The 16,321-nt window shown below is 41.3% G+C and overlaps 1 protein-coding gene across 1 annotated transcript; it reads right to left on the bottom strand.

Moving 5' to 3' along the window:
- Window positions 1-943: 943 nt before the first annotated feature.
- LOC135071404 (uncharacterized) lies at window positions 944-6,589 on the bottom strand. Its single transcript, XM_063965195.1, has 3 exons — window positions 6,097-6,589; window positions 4,783-4,920; window positions 944-4,398 (listed from the first exon to the last, which is right to left on the bottom strand). The coding sequence occupies exons 1-3, from the start codon at window positions 6,587-6,589 to the stop codon at window positions 944-946; spliced, it is 4,086 nt and encodes a 1,361-aa protein (XP_063821265.1).
- Window positions 6,590-16,321: the final 9,732 nt, after the last annotated feature.

Genomic DNA, 16,321 nt, shown 5'->3' with positions numbered 1-16,321 from the left:
CACAAAAACAACTTGGCTGAGCTTGGCTATTTCGGTAACTGTCGCTTCCATCCGAAGAATAAAATTAACATCATTTCACTGAAAACGCCACAACATCATGTGTGTGAATGTTTCATGAGTTACCTACGGAAAAAAGACGTTATTTGAATACATAATGTTTGCATTATTCTTACACGTCGCGTCGGCGCTTCAAGTGTGGCTCACAAAGCCCTTGTAATTGCTACTCCAAATTACTGGGAATTCGAGCTTCCCTTAAAAAAGGTTGCCGTGAATCTTTAACGAGCCATCAGTCAGGCGGCGCGAAATCAAATAACCAGACGGCAAAACACTCATACAAAATCGAGAACGCTCGAAGAAAAAAATATTATTCGATAATTCGGGAAAAACAGGCAAAGAAAAAAGTCGGCACAATAAACAGGGTGTATTCAAATGAGGGCCGCTCCCCGAGGGGCCGCGGGGCGAGAAAACAATGATAATATTACAAACTTATTTAGGACGTGGCCACGAGGTCCGTGGCCGAGGTGATGAGCCTCTATGCTTGTTTGTGATGCCTTGTTTATTTATGAAAGGCACGCTACATTATGGACCCTTAACGACATGAAGGCTGCAAAGACATACAAACAATTGGTTAAATACGGCCTAACCACAATTTTTTAAATAAAAACTAGTCTGTTAAAAACGATCGAGTGGACTGTATTATAGAGAGGCCTGCCGGTGGTGATTGTGGTATGCCACTAGAATCAAGGAAACTCCAATAAAAGGGCCAAAACAGTAGGTATATTGTAGCTTTGCAGCTCAAAACATTAACACGAGAGTGTACAAAAAGCAACTTCAAAAATCCAATAAACAATATTAAAAAAAAGTAAAAAACCATAAACAATTATCAAAAAGGATTGCTGGCCAAACTGCCAGCAACATCCTCCACCCCCCTGGCAGAGCCGATTTAGTCAGGAGGGGGACTGGATGGTAGTTTGACCAGCTTGGTGACTGGTCGCCGCAGAATTCCGCCGGGAGTGGTGACCTCTGTGACGCGGATTATTCCGTCCTTGCCGGGGTGGACCGCAGATATTCTGCCTCGAGGCCATGTTCCCCGCGGGAGATTACCGTCCGCGATAAGGACGAGGTCACCAACTCGGAAATTCTGCGACGAAGAACCTTTGGGCGACCTTCTAGGAGCGATTAGAGGAAGGTACTCTTTGACCCAACGCTGCCAAAATAGTTCAGCGAGGCGTTGAGACTTCTTCCAATCACTCCTACTGAGCAGGTCCCCGGCATCAGTCTTGATGGGATGATACGGTGACGATGAACCGATGAGAAAATGAAACGGCGTTAGTGATTCAGGAGCGTGAGGTTCGCTGGACGCGTGTGTAAGCGGTCTGCTGTTCACCAGTGCTTCTGCTTCATGAAGAGCGGTGCATAGAAGCTCGTCTTTGGGCACTTGCTCTGCCAGCATGGCTTTCAGCGCCGTCTTCACTGTTCGAACCATCCGTTCCCACGCTCCCCCCATATTAGGAGCTGAAGGGGGTATGAACTGCCAGGAAATATGTTGGTTAGCACATTCGTCTCCGAAACACTGCTGGTAGCTTGCAAGAAGTAGATTATTAGCCCCAACGAAGGCAGTCCCATTATCTGACAATATCTTGCATGGGGTACCTCTTCGAGCGACAAATCGTCGCAGGCACATGACTGCAGCGTCCGCTGAGAGGCTGTGTACAATCTCCAGATGAATGGCTCGGGTAGTAAGACACGTGAAGAGGGCAACGTATCTTTTTTCTCGTCGTCTTCCCACTGCGACTATCATCGGCCCCATGTAGTCTAGTCCCACAAATGTAAATGGGCGCCGATGATGAGCCAGACGCTCCGGCGGCAAGTCTCCCATCGGTGGTGGAACCGGACTCGCGCGACGAATTGTGCAGATAGTACAACGCAGAGCTATGGAGCGGATTGTGTTTCGCAGTCGCAAAATCCAGTAACGTTGGCGTATCTCGTTCACCACAAGTTCATTCAGTCCGTGAGCAGCTTTTTTATGATAGTGTGTTACAAGGAGGCGAGCGGTGTGGTGACGACCATCCAATATTATCGGTCTCTTAGTGAACGAGGGCATATCAGGCGTGGCAGAGACTCTTCCGTTCATTCGGAGTAGGCCTTCAGAATCGAGCGTGGGAGTCAAACGAAGAAGACGGCTGCTTCTGTTGACTGCTTGACGTCGGCGAATCGACCTCAATTCTTCTGAGAAGGACTCTTCTTGACATTGACGAATGATGTGAACCTCTGCCGTGTATAAATCCTCGTCGCTGAGCAATGGTAAAGATGATAATGAATGCGCTGGATGACTATTATGAGCGCGCGAGGATGAAGAGAAACGTGTAGCCAAATTATGTGACCCCAATTTTGAATTTATGCGATTGCGGAGGATTTTGATATACTGATGCGCGCGGGCGGTTGCACGCACCATCCGCAACCAACTGCTAAATCGCGAAGGGTCCGCCGCCAATGTAAACGAAATAGGCGTTGGCGTGTGAGAATTTTGATCGTCTAAGGCATGAATGTGTATGTACTCTGCCTTAAACTCCCGTCCGAAATCATTCTGAGTTAAACTAACGGGTGGCAAAGTCTCCGAGGGCCAAGTTTCTTGACTCTTAAGGAGGAAACTAGGACCGTTAACCCATCGAGAGGAGACTGCAGAACTCATTCGAGTAGCTTCGTCCGCGACGTTTAAACTAGTCGGAACCCACCTCCATTCACAGACCTCAGTGATTTCGGATATTTCTCCTACACGGTTGGCAACAAAGGGTTTTAATGAGCGGGCTTCAGCTCTTAGCCAACCAAGAACGTTCATTGAATCTATCCAAAATACACGCCTACATGGAGTTACATTGTGCTCCGCCAGTATAGTGGCCGCGAGACGTGCGGCCAGCAGAGCACCCTGTAGCTCCAGACGCGGCATCGAAACTGGCCTGAGTGGAGTGACCCGTGCCTTCGCTGCAATGAAGGATAATTTGACTTTACCGTTTGAATCCAAAATACGCCAGTACGCGACACTCGCGTAAGCTAACTCGCTGGCATCAGCAAAGACGTGTAGCTCCAGCTCAGATTGGTCTAAGTCCGCGTTGCAATGAGACGCATAGCAACGTGGAATGCTCATATTTTCCACTAACGCGATACTGTCTAACCATGAACCCCATTCTTTTTGTTGGTCCATCGGTAAGGGTTCATCCCAAGATACTCCTGTTCGCCAACATTTTTGAAGGAGTATCCTGCTATGAACTGTCAGTGGCGAAAGAATTCCTAATGGGTCGTACAAGGACATGGCGCAAGATAAAACGGATCTTTTTGTTAATTTAGGCAATTCAGATTGCTGCGTTTTTGTTGGGCGAAATTGTAACGCATCTTGAGCTGTGTCCCAGATTAATCCTAATACACGGCAAGTTGAGGTAGCAGGAGCGAGGGGAACCACAGATGTAGGTGTCGTGGCGCAGAGCTCTGGTGGTAACAATTGAAGAGCTTCACTATTATTAGATACCCATCCCCTCATCTCAAATTCTGCTAGACTGTGCAATTCGACAATATCAGCGACAAGGCGAGCTGCGCGTTTGACGTCGTTGACACTAATGACGCAGTCATCCATGTATGTGTTTCTGATAGTGTCAGCGGCGTCAGGAAACCGAGACTCATGTTCCTGTGCATTTTTGCGCAAAATGTAAATGGCAGTGCAAGGACTGGAAGTGGCACCAAAAATCATAGAGGACATTTTATATTCCTTGACGGGACCTTCACAGTCCGCATCTCTCCATAAAAACCGTTGCATGTCCTGGTCCCGTTCTATTATCTTCACCTGTGGAAACATTTCCTTTATGTCTCCTATCATTGCTATACGTCCTTCACGCCAACGAAATAGAATTCCTAGAAGGGAAGGCAATAGATCGGGCCCGGGCAATAATAACGAGTTGAGGCTGACTCCATCTGTTCGAGCAGCTGCATCGTGTACCACGCGGATTTTCTTTTTTTGTGGATGGAAAACCGCAAAATGAGGGAGGTACCAGAACCTACAATTATTCTTTACAAGTGACTGGTACGTATCATCGCACTCTTTAGCATAATCTTTGTCAATAATATCGGTAATAAATTTAGAATACGCAATTTTCAAATCTTTGTCTTTAGCCATTTTACGCTCTAAAGTATTGAAACGAGAACGAGCTAGAGCATAACTATCAGGGATATGCGGGTTATCCTCTCGCCAGAGCAAACCGACTTTAAACCTACCGCTTGGTAACCTTTCAGCAGTCTTGTCGAGAGTTTGTAATGCACGCTCGTGTAAAGGTCCGCACGATGTGGAACGTTTAGTAATTCCTAAAGCTTCTAATTTAAATTGTTCCTTGACCAAGTTATCTAGTTCCGCTAAGTCGATATTTTCCACATTGGTTTTATTTATAAAATCAAATCCTTTAAAATTCCTACTATTGTTAGAAAGACCATGAAGTACCCAGCCTAGACTAGTACGAGTGGCGATTGGTTGTGAACGCAAGCCTGACCTTAACTCTTGTGGTACTGTCAAAAACCAATCCGAGGCGCCAATAAGAACTGTAGGCTTGGCATCTTCATATGTGAGCTCAGAAACAATGTCACTCAGGTGTGAGTATTGAATGTCTTGAACCGAAACCGTTTGTCTAGACAGATCAATATTAGAAATAGTTCGAGCATTATTTATTGTATAAAATTCATTACTGTATTTTCCTCTTATTTTAAATGAAACGTACTGTATATCTTGCTCACAAACCATACCTCCTACGCCTTGTATACGTATGCGTCCATCTCTGCCCTGGATACCTATTTGACGCGCGATGGTGGAATCTATTAGACTTGCTGTAGATCCATCGTCCAGCAACGCGAAGGTTTCAACATCACCTTGGGGTCCCCTTACTACAACAGGAATCACCTTTAGTAAAACTTTCCGTGAGGGATGTGAAGGGGCTAATGAACACGAAAGGGCAGTATCATTAGACAACGGATGCTCAACAGGACTAGATGGTTGAACTATCGGTTGGATATTGCTGTCATTAGTCTCCTGTTCGACGGAAACGCAGGTGGACATGTTGGGCACGGACGGTTGACAAAAGGTAGGTGCAGCAGCATTTTTAGAAAAACTGGTTGACGTACGATGTAACAGTTGATGATGATTGAGTCTACATTGATTTATGCCACACATTTTCCCTTTGGAACATGAGCGCCATTGATGTTTCTTTTGAGATAAGCATTTATAACAAATTTTATTATCACGAAGGAATTGTACTCTTTGGTCAACATCGATAGACCTAAAACCTTCACAGTCTATGATACTATGAGATTTATGACAAAAAAGACAAGTGTCAGTTACGTCTGTCACATGGACGTGACACTTCCTGTCATGTGTATTGTTTTGAAAGTTCATTTTATTTACAGGATAATTTTGTTGAGAAATTAAACCAAAACGTGTGTGATTCCTGGATTCGAAACGAAGATAATCAGATAATAACTCCAGTTTGGATTTCTCACCTGTGTGTTCAGCGGCATAGCGTGTCCACAGCATACGCATCAACGGTGTTAACTTTATTAAAATTGTGTTGTAAAGTTCCGGTGAATGCAAATACTCCAACTGATCTAAATGTTTCAAGACTGAAATTAAATTGTGTACACGACATGAAATGGTGTTTAAATCTTTGAGATCTGTTTGTAGTCTAGGTAGTAGGCGAATTTGTGCAAGCTCTTCTAAAACTATGAGTTCTGGCCGTCCAAAATTATCTTCTAGAGCTTGTATTACCTCTTCAGGGTCTCTAGAAGTCAGTAAGAGGGCGGACACAGATAGAGCTGCGTCTCCGCGCAAGGAAGATCGAATCCGTGCTAAATTTTCGGTGAGAGAGCATGACTGACTGGTATGATAGTATGACTGTTTGAAAGCTATCCAGTCAGCTGGTTTTCCGCTAAAAATAGGTAGTTGAGATGGTCTAGGTTTGTTGGTTAAGGAAGTGATGGCACGAGCTAGCTCTCTAATGTCATTAGATTGATGATGACAAGAAGGAGAAACTAGATGTGGTTCTACATGTTTTGACGTCAACTGACTATGATTAGGTAGTAAGCCTTCTGAACCTTTGGGTACCGTGTTGACAGCATCAAAAGGACCTGGACTGTCCTCTGCACTTGAAGCGGCGGGATTCTGCGGCTGTGCGGCGGCTGATACGATATCCGAGAAATGGTCAGGCAAACTGTGAACCCAAGAGTTGACGGAATTATTGCGTGTACTAGACTCGATGGCAGCGAGTTGAGCTGCCAGAAGTTTGTCTTGAGCTACCCTCTTTGCCTTAGCTAACTGCTCCTCAATTTCAAGCATAGCCTTAGCGTGAAGAGCTTCGGCCTGTAAGCGAGCTTTAACTGTGCTGGATGTAGATTTAGACCTATTAGAGTGAGTACCTCCAGCATTTGAGGTGGAGCTATCGACGCTTGGAGCGACTCCACCTGCTTGAGGCACCGTGACACTAGGATCTACACATACCTGTGAGGCTTGGGGCTCTGTAGGGTTACCTGATTGGGTCTTTACCTTGCTTCTAGTGAGCATGGTACCTTCACCTCTCCTATCGGTGGACCAATGTTAAAAACGATGGAAGAAGCAATTTATGGAAAAACTCCAAAAGAGCGAAAAGCAGTTATTGCTCAAGGCATTAGACACGAGAGTGTACAAAAAGCAACTTCAAAAATCCAATAAACAATATTAAAAAAAAGTAAAAAACCATAAACAATTATCAAAAAGGATTGCTGGCCAAACTGCCAGCAACATAGTCTATTGACATAATTTCACAAAATATTTCGTCCGTTTCGTTGTTTTTACATAATAAAATAAAATTTTCGTCATACAATTCAAACTTATGCCAAAACTCAACATTTTGACATTGCAAGTATTATGTTAACTTTCATCTTTTTCTGCATGACCCAAATATTGAAAAAGGACAATAGCTACATGTCTTAAGTTTGTTGTAATTTTAGCTGTAATATTATGGAAATAAAATAAATAAATATTTGAGTCAGTTAACCCGAGCACCGCCGCCTCCGTGGCCCGTACGTCCCGCGTCGAGTAAATTCGGAAAAAATAGCTCGAGCGAGTGTAACCTTGAATATTTACGACGCGTCCCGGAAGGGTTGCCTCCAAGCGCGCGGAACCGAGCGGGACAGCCCTGTCTAGGGTACCAATGTGGAGGAAATCTTCAGATATGGACTAGAAGGTGTTAAGGATACCTTAGCATGAACAGACCGTGCACAAATTGTAGAGACAGTAATAAAAGCTTCTAAATACGATGAGGTGTATTAAGCTACGTTTAACTTCCGTATACTTCCGTAATGGAAGTTTTTTTTATGTAATAGGAGGCAAACGGGCAGACGGATCACCTGATGGTAAATGATTAGCGTCACCTATATCTAGACACCCGCAGTCCCAGGGGCGCTACATGTGCGTTTGTTAATATTTCACTACTGAACGGAGTTTAAATAAACTTTACACTATGATTGTTTAATATCAGAATAGTAATAATGGTACTTTATATTTTCGTTCGTTCCTTTCAGATAAAATATGACGTCCACTGTCGGCATAAAATCATCTAAAAGAAAATGTAGAGTACGCAGGCCTGCTACTAGGTGGACCAACGATTTAGTGAAATTCGCGTACCAGGATGTGGGTAACGTAAGACCCGTCATTGTAAAAGTCTTTGGAGGAATTCATAATGATATTGAGTTAGTTGACCTAATTATAACGTAAAAAAGTCAGTTTTACTCTGACAAACTAAAATACAGACGGGAAGATCCGTGTGCAAAAACTAGTAAATATTTCAACAGATCCAAAGATAAAAGAGGCTTTAATGTTTAAATAGCGATAATTTCAATGGGAATAAACTATAAATAGCCTCACCTAATCTGTTTTGTGTAAAGATATCGTGCGGATTGTGTAGTTCCTCTCACGACACGCCGCACAAACATCCCTGTTTGCGCGCCGCTGTTGAATGAAGATTAACAGCTTTGTCGCAGCTCCAATAATAGTAGCTTCAGTAAATATTGTTCCTACTTGAAGGAACTCATCGATTCGCTATATCCCACTTACGATGCTTTTTGTGTCCCATTATTGCGCAACTTTTTTTATCGATATGATAATGTTGTTTGTTTGTTTGTGTTATTTATATCCAAAACTGTATACAATTGTATATTTTAAGTATATCATGAAACACTAAATAAACACAGCTTTCGAGGGATGTACGGAAATCTAATACAAACCCATATACGCACAAGTAAGACCTAATCGACTAAAAAGCATTTTCTTAGGACGCAGACGCAAAGATACGGCTTTCTTTATACGTGCTCGTCTCCATCCAAACTATTTAATTTTACATTTTTCCCCATCTTTGACGAAAATGGACACAGACACTGTCCAAAATAGCTTGAAAGTATGAAAAAATATCCTGTAATGGAGCAATCAATACCATTCCACTTCCACTTCAGAGTATGCAACTAAGTTCGTAGATACATCAAGCTACAAAAAAGATAATAATTTCTATTTAAACTGACTAAAGCACCCATATCCTGATTTACCCCGTCCTGCATTTCCATGTCTTCCGCCGGCTCATTTTTCCAAGAGCCACTAATTGAGCCGCCGCTAATTCCTCAAAGGCTGCGCTAGTTCTGCACCTGATATTAATTTCCCCGAGGGCGTATAAATTTTGTCGGAGATCGCGCGGCGACACACTGGGATCCTTTATGAGGGGCCGCCGCGAGGCGAGGAGCGGTTATGGTGTTAAGTTTCATTGAGACAGTTTTAAAGTCTTGTTGTAATATAATTTGAAACAAATTAATACTATAATCAAATAATTTTGTTATGTATTATTACCTACATTAGTTCCTTAAAATTATTCAATTAATTAGTTTACAAACAGTGTTTGCCCATGAGTTGTTGCGTGCTGCGTGAGTTTCAGCCTGTTACAGAAATATACCTAATCCTTATTTGTAAAATACTGTTATCTGTAGGTGAAAACCGCATGAATATCGTTAAGAATTTTTGAGCTTTGTTTATAACATGTAAATCATAATGTTTATTACCAATAATTTTCAATTTAACATTACACTTGTTTTTTTTTTCAAAATAAGTAAGTACATTCATGTAGGATTAATGAGTTTTGTGTGTAACGGAATAGTAGGATGACGGATGAAAGATTGTTTATGATTTGAACGGCTGAATGAATGGTAGGAATTGAGATTAAGAAGAGCAGTTTAAAAGAGAATGTGTTGTGGATGACGTAAGACGGAAGACACACGAGTTGTGTAATTATTTATTATAGTAAAAGACGTGTAAGCTGTAATAATTGGTTAACGAGCAATAAACGACGTTGGTAAATTCATCCAGTTGTTAGTTATTCAATAACCAGAACTCCCACTTCCCATATTAATATTATTATAAGCTTTTTTTTCTTTGTGCAAAAAGGAGGACGTCAAAATTTTTTCTCGTCATGCTTAGTGGTGGCACCTCTTAAATGCCTCTAACGTCCCGGGCCGCACGTGCCCGGCTCTTCCGAGCCCGTGTGTTTATTGCGCGATTCTTCCACGGTTACGTGTGTAATCTCCAGTGTTGATTGTCTGGAGACGGAGGACACTCCAGCACGAGAGGACACTTTTACATCTTGTTAACCCAAATCCACCAGTTGCTTATTCAGTTCTTGTTGTGTATGGTGGAAAAAAATGAGTTTTATTTTCACTCTATTTTTAATCCATTCGACTCAGTATTTGACATAGATTAAGAAACGACGATAGCCAAACGGTGAAAGTGTCCGACTGGCCGACTCGTAATCCAAGGAACACGGGTTCGATCGACAAGAAGTAATCTAAAATTGACGATAAAATTATACGCCACGATATATTTTAAAATAATTTTATTGCTTACAGAGCTTTCTCTAATTAACCCGATTCTACAGCTATTATTTCTAAGCGCTACCAATTACCGCAATAGGGCTTGCTCTATTTAGTCGCTCCATATAATTGAAGGATGCCGAAGGCGTCTCACGCTACGCTTGCCGTGACACGGTCTCCACTTATTCACCATCTCCATTTAACATCAAGGACCACAAGTCAAGTGCTTTGGTAGACAGCTCAGTCAGCTCATTGCCATTTTAACTTGCTATTTCTTTGGCCAAAATGGTTGACTTTTACTCTCTGTATTTCTAACTTTCATCTTCCAGAGAAATTCCGACTCTTCTCCATAGTTATTTATAGCATTGTTTGAAAATGCAAGCGACAAATGATATCGCCCAAGGCCGTGCGTACTCGCCTCGCCCGCGGGATTACCTGCTAAGCCCGGGACGCGGCCGACAGCCGGGAATTTACTCCTTACAACATCGCCCCGCATTTTGTGTAAGCTGTAAATATTGTGTAAATTATAGGCATGATAAAGCTCGAAGCTTAAATTCGTATGTATACAAGGCTTTTGTGATTTTACTTCATTATTATTGTCACAACAGGTACTTTTGGCATAAATTGCACGCATTTACAGCAGTTACATAGACGACATCTGAGTGTCGTGGAGTCTGACACCGCTGAAGTAAAATTATTTGTTTTGTGTAGTTTGATGTTACAAAATATTATTTCAATGCTAGTAATGCAATAAATAAATTGATCCTTTTTTAACAAATCATTAAATAAATAAATAAAAAATTTATTTATTTATTGCCTTCGAACCATTATACTCGTACATAGGTGCAGAAAGTTAGACTTAGAACTACATAAAAGTACACCGAAGGCAATTGGATCTGGCTCAGTCTACGTTGTAAGGCCATGCCAGCAAATTAAAGAGGTAAAGCCCCGAAAAAATTGATGGAAAAGTTGATGACTGATTCCGAATCAAAGCTAACAAACCGACTATAAAAATTACATTAAAAATCTTTCTCAATTTCACCGTTAAAGTTGTATGCAGTGTTTTAATGAAGTATCCGCAGTTAATTAGGTATGACGAGACATTACCTCCCGCCGGCGCATGGCGCCGACTCTGGAACTTGTTCAATTAGTTTTGACACACCCGAATCCGACTCGAGTCAAGCTTGCCACTAGTTTGTGACTTTCAACCTTTAATTGTCTACAAATGTTTTATGCAGAAGTTTCAGTAACATTTAAGAGTTTAATTAAAATATTTGCTTTATTAATAAACTTTAGCTTTTGTTCGACTTTGATACATCTTTTGTTTTAACAACTGTATTTCAATTTACTGAAAGAGACAAAGAAAGACGTGATGTGAATTATGCATCGCAGATTTATTATAAGTCTAAAAAAAGGAATATAATTACAAAATCAGGTAACCTACATTCTCGTAGCTGAAGTCCGTTACTATCTACCTACACTTAATACCACTTTCAGGAGTTTTCAGGCGTTTCTGAGCCCACATAATTATTCCAAAAAAGCATCTCTCACACGGACCAATTTCATCAATTTCCCACCTCAAATCGTTCATGTGTAAACTGTAAATCGCAAATCCCTCTCATTATTCATTTGCTTGCGTTGCAAATGTAAATAAATTAGCGATTATGCATTAAGCGAGCTGCGTTGAAGAAGCCGCCGCATCGCGCGATGTATGCAAAGCGAGCGATTTGTGCCGCAACCTGTATGTATAATGCGCTTCTGGAATACGACCGTGACTGCCGACTGTTACACCGAAGCTAACTTGGGGCACATCGGTACTCAATGTGAAATCTCAACTTTAATTATATTAAAGCTATTGAAAAATGATAAATAATGAGAACCAACATTATTCTTCTGAGATTTTTTGATAAACTAACACATGTTTATAACAGTCCATGAACAAATGATTTGATTTTTGTAGAGAGCATTGATACGCTGGCATAAACTGATGAAAATTATAACAGCGTAAGTATTTTGATGATTCAATATAGATTTTTCGATGGGGCTGGTAAGCGGCAAGGGCAGCTGTCTGCTGTAGTCACCCTATTTCTAACAATCCACAACGATAGCCTTAGCGATGGAAAGAAGAGAATTCTCATCTAGCAATAATTTGCGACCACGAACAAAGCCGAACCTTCATCTAAAGATACAAGTCGGTGTGACTGCAGCTCAGCATGAAGTGTACTCTGCGAACTAATTACGTCGGCTGCTCAGTTTGTCAATCATGCAGCCCTCCCTCGCCTCGCCCCGCCCGCCGCTAATTATTTAACTCCATTCCAGTTTATACGACTCGCGTTATTAGGTGCAAATTAGTTTGATTGCGTAATCAAGACTTTGATTGCGTGGCGCGATGGAATCCTGATGATCTAACCCTTACTCGAGGCGATATGGCTTCATTTCTTTTTCGTTTTGCAATTGTAATCGATAAGGTTTAAATTGCGAGGTTACTCAATGAAGTTATATGAGTCTTGTGATTGGAGACGTACCTAAGGGCTATATTTCACCGGGACACCATGGCGGCGCAACCAGTCGCCGCTACCAACAAAATGTATAGAGCTTTGCGCAACCAAACGGACACCAGGTGAGTAACTCTCTATAGAGCTGTATACATTTTGTTAGTAGCCGGCGACTGGTTGCGCCACCATGGTGTCCCGGTGAAATATAACCCTAATAGGAAAGCCCAATTGTATGTACGCTAAATTGCTTGCAGTACTTGGATAATCGGGTCGGATAATGAGGTCAGGTTAATGATCTTGAATCGGCTTAGTATTGTGCATAGAAGATGCCTCTATTAAGCAGAAATACTGAATTGATGATGGCAATAGATTATAATATTTAAAACAAAAGTTAAAAGTTTAAATGTTGTCGTAAAATACAATCGAAAGTAATTAATTCCATTACCTATGATAAACCCTAAGGCAATGTTTTACTGAAACATTGGAGACTTTTATTTGCTATAGGAATATTTTCTTTTGAAATCACTTACAAACCATATATTTATTTTAGATCTTACAGAGATAGCTAAAAGTAACCACTTAGAAGCAGTGGTCCGGAGCCCAAAACAAATCTTTTCTAAAAAGGCGTCAAACATTCTGATTAGTAATCCACCAAAATCCAGAGAGGACGAAGAATCTTTAATAGAAAACATTCCGCATGAGTAACACGTAAGGCACCTTTTATTTCGCGATATTGTCTGTCCTCGAAAAGGATAATAATTTCCAGCCGTTTGTAAATACTTCAGGGAGGGAAATTACCTCTCGCGATAAATTTCGTAATGGAACAACGTGAGTTCGGAGGATTCAATTACTCGGTTATGAGGAAGCGAGTAAAAATTAAAATTTGAGGGGCTCCGTGGAAATGAATTTTCTTTTGTGATTACAAATTCAGACAATAAATAGCATACATTTACAATTTTGTTTAAAGCCATGTCATGAGAGCTTTTTCTACCACCGTTGAATAATCAAAAAGGAGACACAATATGTGACTAAATTATGATTGCTAATCTACTCAATGTCCAAAATAGAGTTAGTGTCATCCTTCCAAAACTCTTTTATACGAAAAACAGTCGGGGTCACTGCCTAAGCCACTGTATTAAAGAAGTTAATTAAGTAATGGATACTTTAGCCGCTTCATAAGGCACTTCTCGCGGGTAGATCGCGAAGTTTGAAGGCAGCGAGTGCCTGCGAATAAATGCTAGTAAGTCTTCTGCAAGTTCGGAGCTGTGTTACTTGTGTGGAGTTGCGTTACCGCCTGGCGTTTTATAAAATGGCGGTTGTTATTGTTTGTGAAGTAGGTGAATACTGGAGTAAATATTGTTTCAGGGTGGATTCGACCAAACAAGAGTAAATATTAATCTCAGAATAAATCGTCAGTTATTCGACATTTTGACATATTTCCCACACTGAAACTATCAATGTCAATATTATACCAGGAGTTATTCTCGGATAAAAGTTCGGTCGAATCGGGCCTCAATAGAATAAATCCCAACTAATATTATAAATGCGAAAGTAACTCTGTCTGTCTGTCTGTCTGTTACGCTTTCCCGCTTAAACCTCGCAACCGATTTTGATGAAATTTGGCATAGAGATAGTTTGAGTCCCGGGAAAGAACATAGGATAGTTTTTATCCCGGTTTTTGAAACAGGGACGCGCGCGATAAAGTTTTTCTGTGACAGACAAAATTCCACGCGGGCGAAGCCGCGGGCGGAAAGCTAGTAATATTATAAGCTGGGCGCAACTTTACGAGTATAACACTTTTAGATATCCATTAAAATTACGCTAAACAGGAAACTATAGTACTCTACTCTATTTTAGTTCTTGATATTACGAATAGGTATGACTTTGTGTGTCAAATTTTATATACGCCGTATATATTTGTGAGGTTTCAATAGTTCTGTGCAGAACATTTTTGACGAGACGATCACTGATTTAAGCCTTGGAACGTGCCAACCAAACTAGGATCAAGCAAAGTGAGGCATTGGCGAAGTTCAAACTAGCGCAGAGTCCGCTAAGTGCGCGCCATAAGTCAGTAGGCCAGACTGATGTAGCCGCTCGCGCCGGGCAGTGTATGGAACGTGTGTCGAAATTCCCCTGCGACGGATTAGGCCGAGCATCGAGGGTAGCGTCCAGGCACGCAAGATATCATTGATTTATTATTTTCCCCGCAGCGGGACAATACTAGAAACAATATTTGTTATTACTCTATGAAAGCTTAACACTTGAGGACTCGCGCCTTAATTTGTAACATCCATACTCGCTACCGGGTGCGCTGGACCCAGTATATAAAATCCTATGTATTTTTCAAAAACACTTATTAAAAGTGAAAACTACTTTATTACAAGGATAATATGATATAAACAAAGACAATTAGTAAACCAAATAGTAATATTTATTACCTTTTTCTAAAATAACAACTTATTTCAAAAATTGTAGATATTTTGGCAAAATTATGGTTATTTTTGAAAATTTCTGTAATTAATTATTTTAAAAAATACCTTGTATATTTTCGTAAACTACTATGATTTGCTTACTTATACTAATTAAGAAATAATGAGAAATTAGTACAGAACATTAAAAAAAACATTTTATTTACCGGGTCCAGCGGACTCAAAAACACCTTTTTCGTCTGTAGCACTCACATGCATTGGGGCTATCTGACGAGTACGACCGCTATTGGCCGTGCTACACAGTCGTGGAAAGGTACTAAGAGCGACAACATCGTAAACGTAAAAACGTAAAAGTTATTACACAAAAATTGAAGAACTGGGTCCGTTAGACCCATTAGCGAGTCCTTAAGTGTTAAGAAAGCCAAAGAAATAAGGTAGCTTGTATTGAAAAAAACAAATCATATGTGTGAAATATACATTTTGTAACATGCCAGTTGAAACTGCAAAATGTTGTTTTAGAAGACATTCTTCTTCTTTTCGTGTCGACAACAAACCTACACAGTGTCAGCCCAAAACTCCGCCACAAGAGTGGCGTTGTCAGTAGCACTCATCAAATCCTCCTAAGTGCAGTTGCTTGGACACTCAGGGCACGACATCAGGTGCTTCATCGACTGGGGAACAATACCGCACCTGCACTCCATGTTTAAGCCGTCCAAGAATCCCCACCCGATCAGATGGTCCTTATTACGGCCATCCTGCGTCCGAAGTCTATTTAAAGACTTCCAGGTAAGCCAGGGGAGCTCATGTCCAGGTGGAGGACTCTCAGACAGGGACAAAAGGGCAGGGGAGATCAGCTCTCTCGCGCCACAACCTGCATCTCTCTTTTTCTTTAGAAGACATTAATTTTAGTCCATAAATAAAGCGTGCTGGACGATTAAGTTCTTCCCTAACTTAGTCTCAGACATAGTCGTGCAGATTATAATTTTAATCTATCGCGTCGCTATCTCTTATCACCCAAGTCTCGCCCAGTTCCCAGACAAATGAATAGCAATCGCGAAGAGATTATAGCCATCGAGAAGGGCCAAAGTTCGGCGCTTAGCAAGGAGTTCCCGGCGATTCAACGTGAGCGAGCGAACTAGTAACTGCGGCAACTAGTGACGTGTGCGGGGTAGCGCCTCGCGCACGCGTGACCTATTGTTTTGGCACCTTCACGCCTGATCTGGACTTGATTGAGCGTAAAACACTAACTTGCAAAACTTTGCACCCGTCGACTTTTCTAGCTTAAAACCATTTTTTCATTGAAGAACATCACTACAAGAATAGGTTGTTGACGGACATATTCTTGTAAATAAACTGTCCATAGTCTAGTATTTATATCCAGATAATATAGTATGATAAAACAATAAAAAGGACGTAAAGATCTAGTCACGAGTGCTTAACTCTGTTTTACTATCAATACTACGATGTTCAAGAGCTTACGAGCCA

The sequence above is a fragment of the Ostrinia nubilalis genome, chromosome 4, assembly GCF_963855985.1.
Source record: "Ostrinia nubilalis chromosome 4, ilOstNubi1.1, whole genome shotgun sequence".
Classification (NCBI taxonomy): domain Eukaryota; kingdom Metazoa; phylum Arthropoda; class Insecta; order Lepidoptera; family Crambidae; genus Ostrinia; species Ostrinia nubilalis.
Note: the sequence above shows the minus strand (reverse complement) of the source record. Positions and strands in the feature narration are given on the sequence as shown.

Excerpts from the sequence above, each read along its gene's own strand:
- LOC135071404 (XM_063965195.1), bottom strand. The coding sequence starts at position 6,589 with ATGCTCACTAGAAGCAAGGTAAAGACCCAATCAGGTAACCCTACAGAG. Across the intron at positions 4,921-6,096 it reads AGGCTTACTACCTAATCATA|TAAGGGGACCCCAAGGTGAT; the intron begins GTCAGTTGACGT and ends TTCCTGTTGTAG. Across the intron at positions 4,399-4,782 it reads ACGTATACAAGGCGTAGGAG|CGGAACTAGATAACTTGGTC; the intron begins GTATGGTTTGTG and ends ATATCGACTTAG.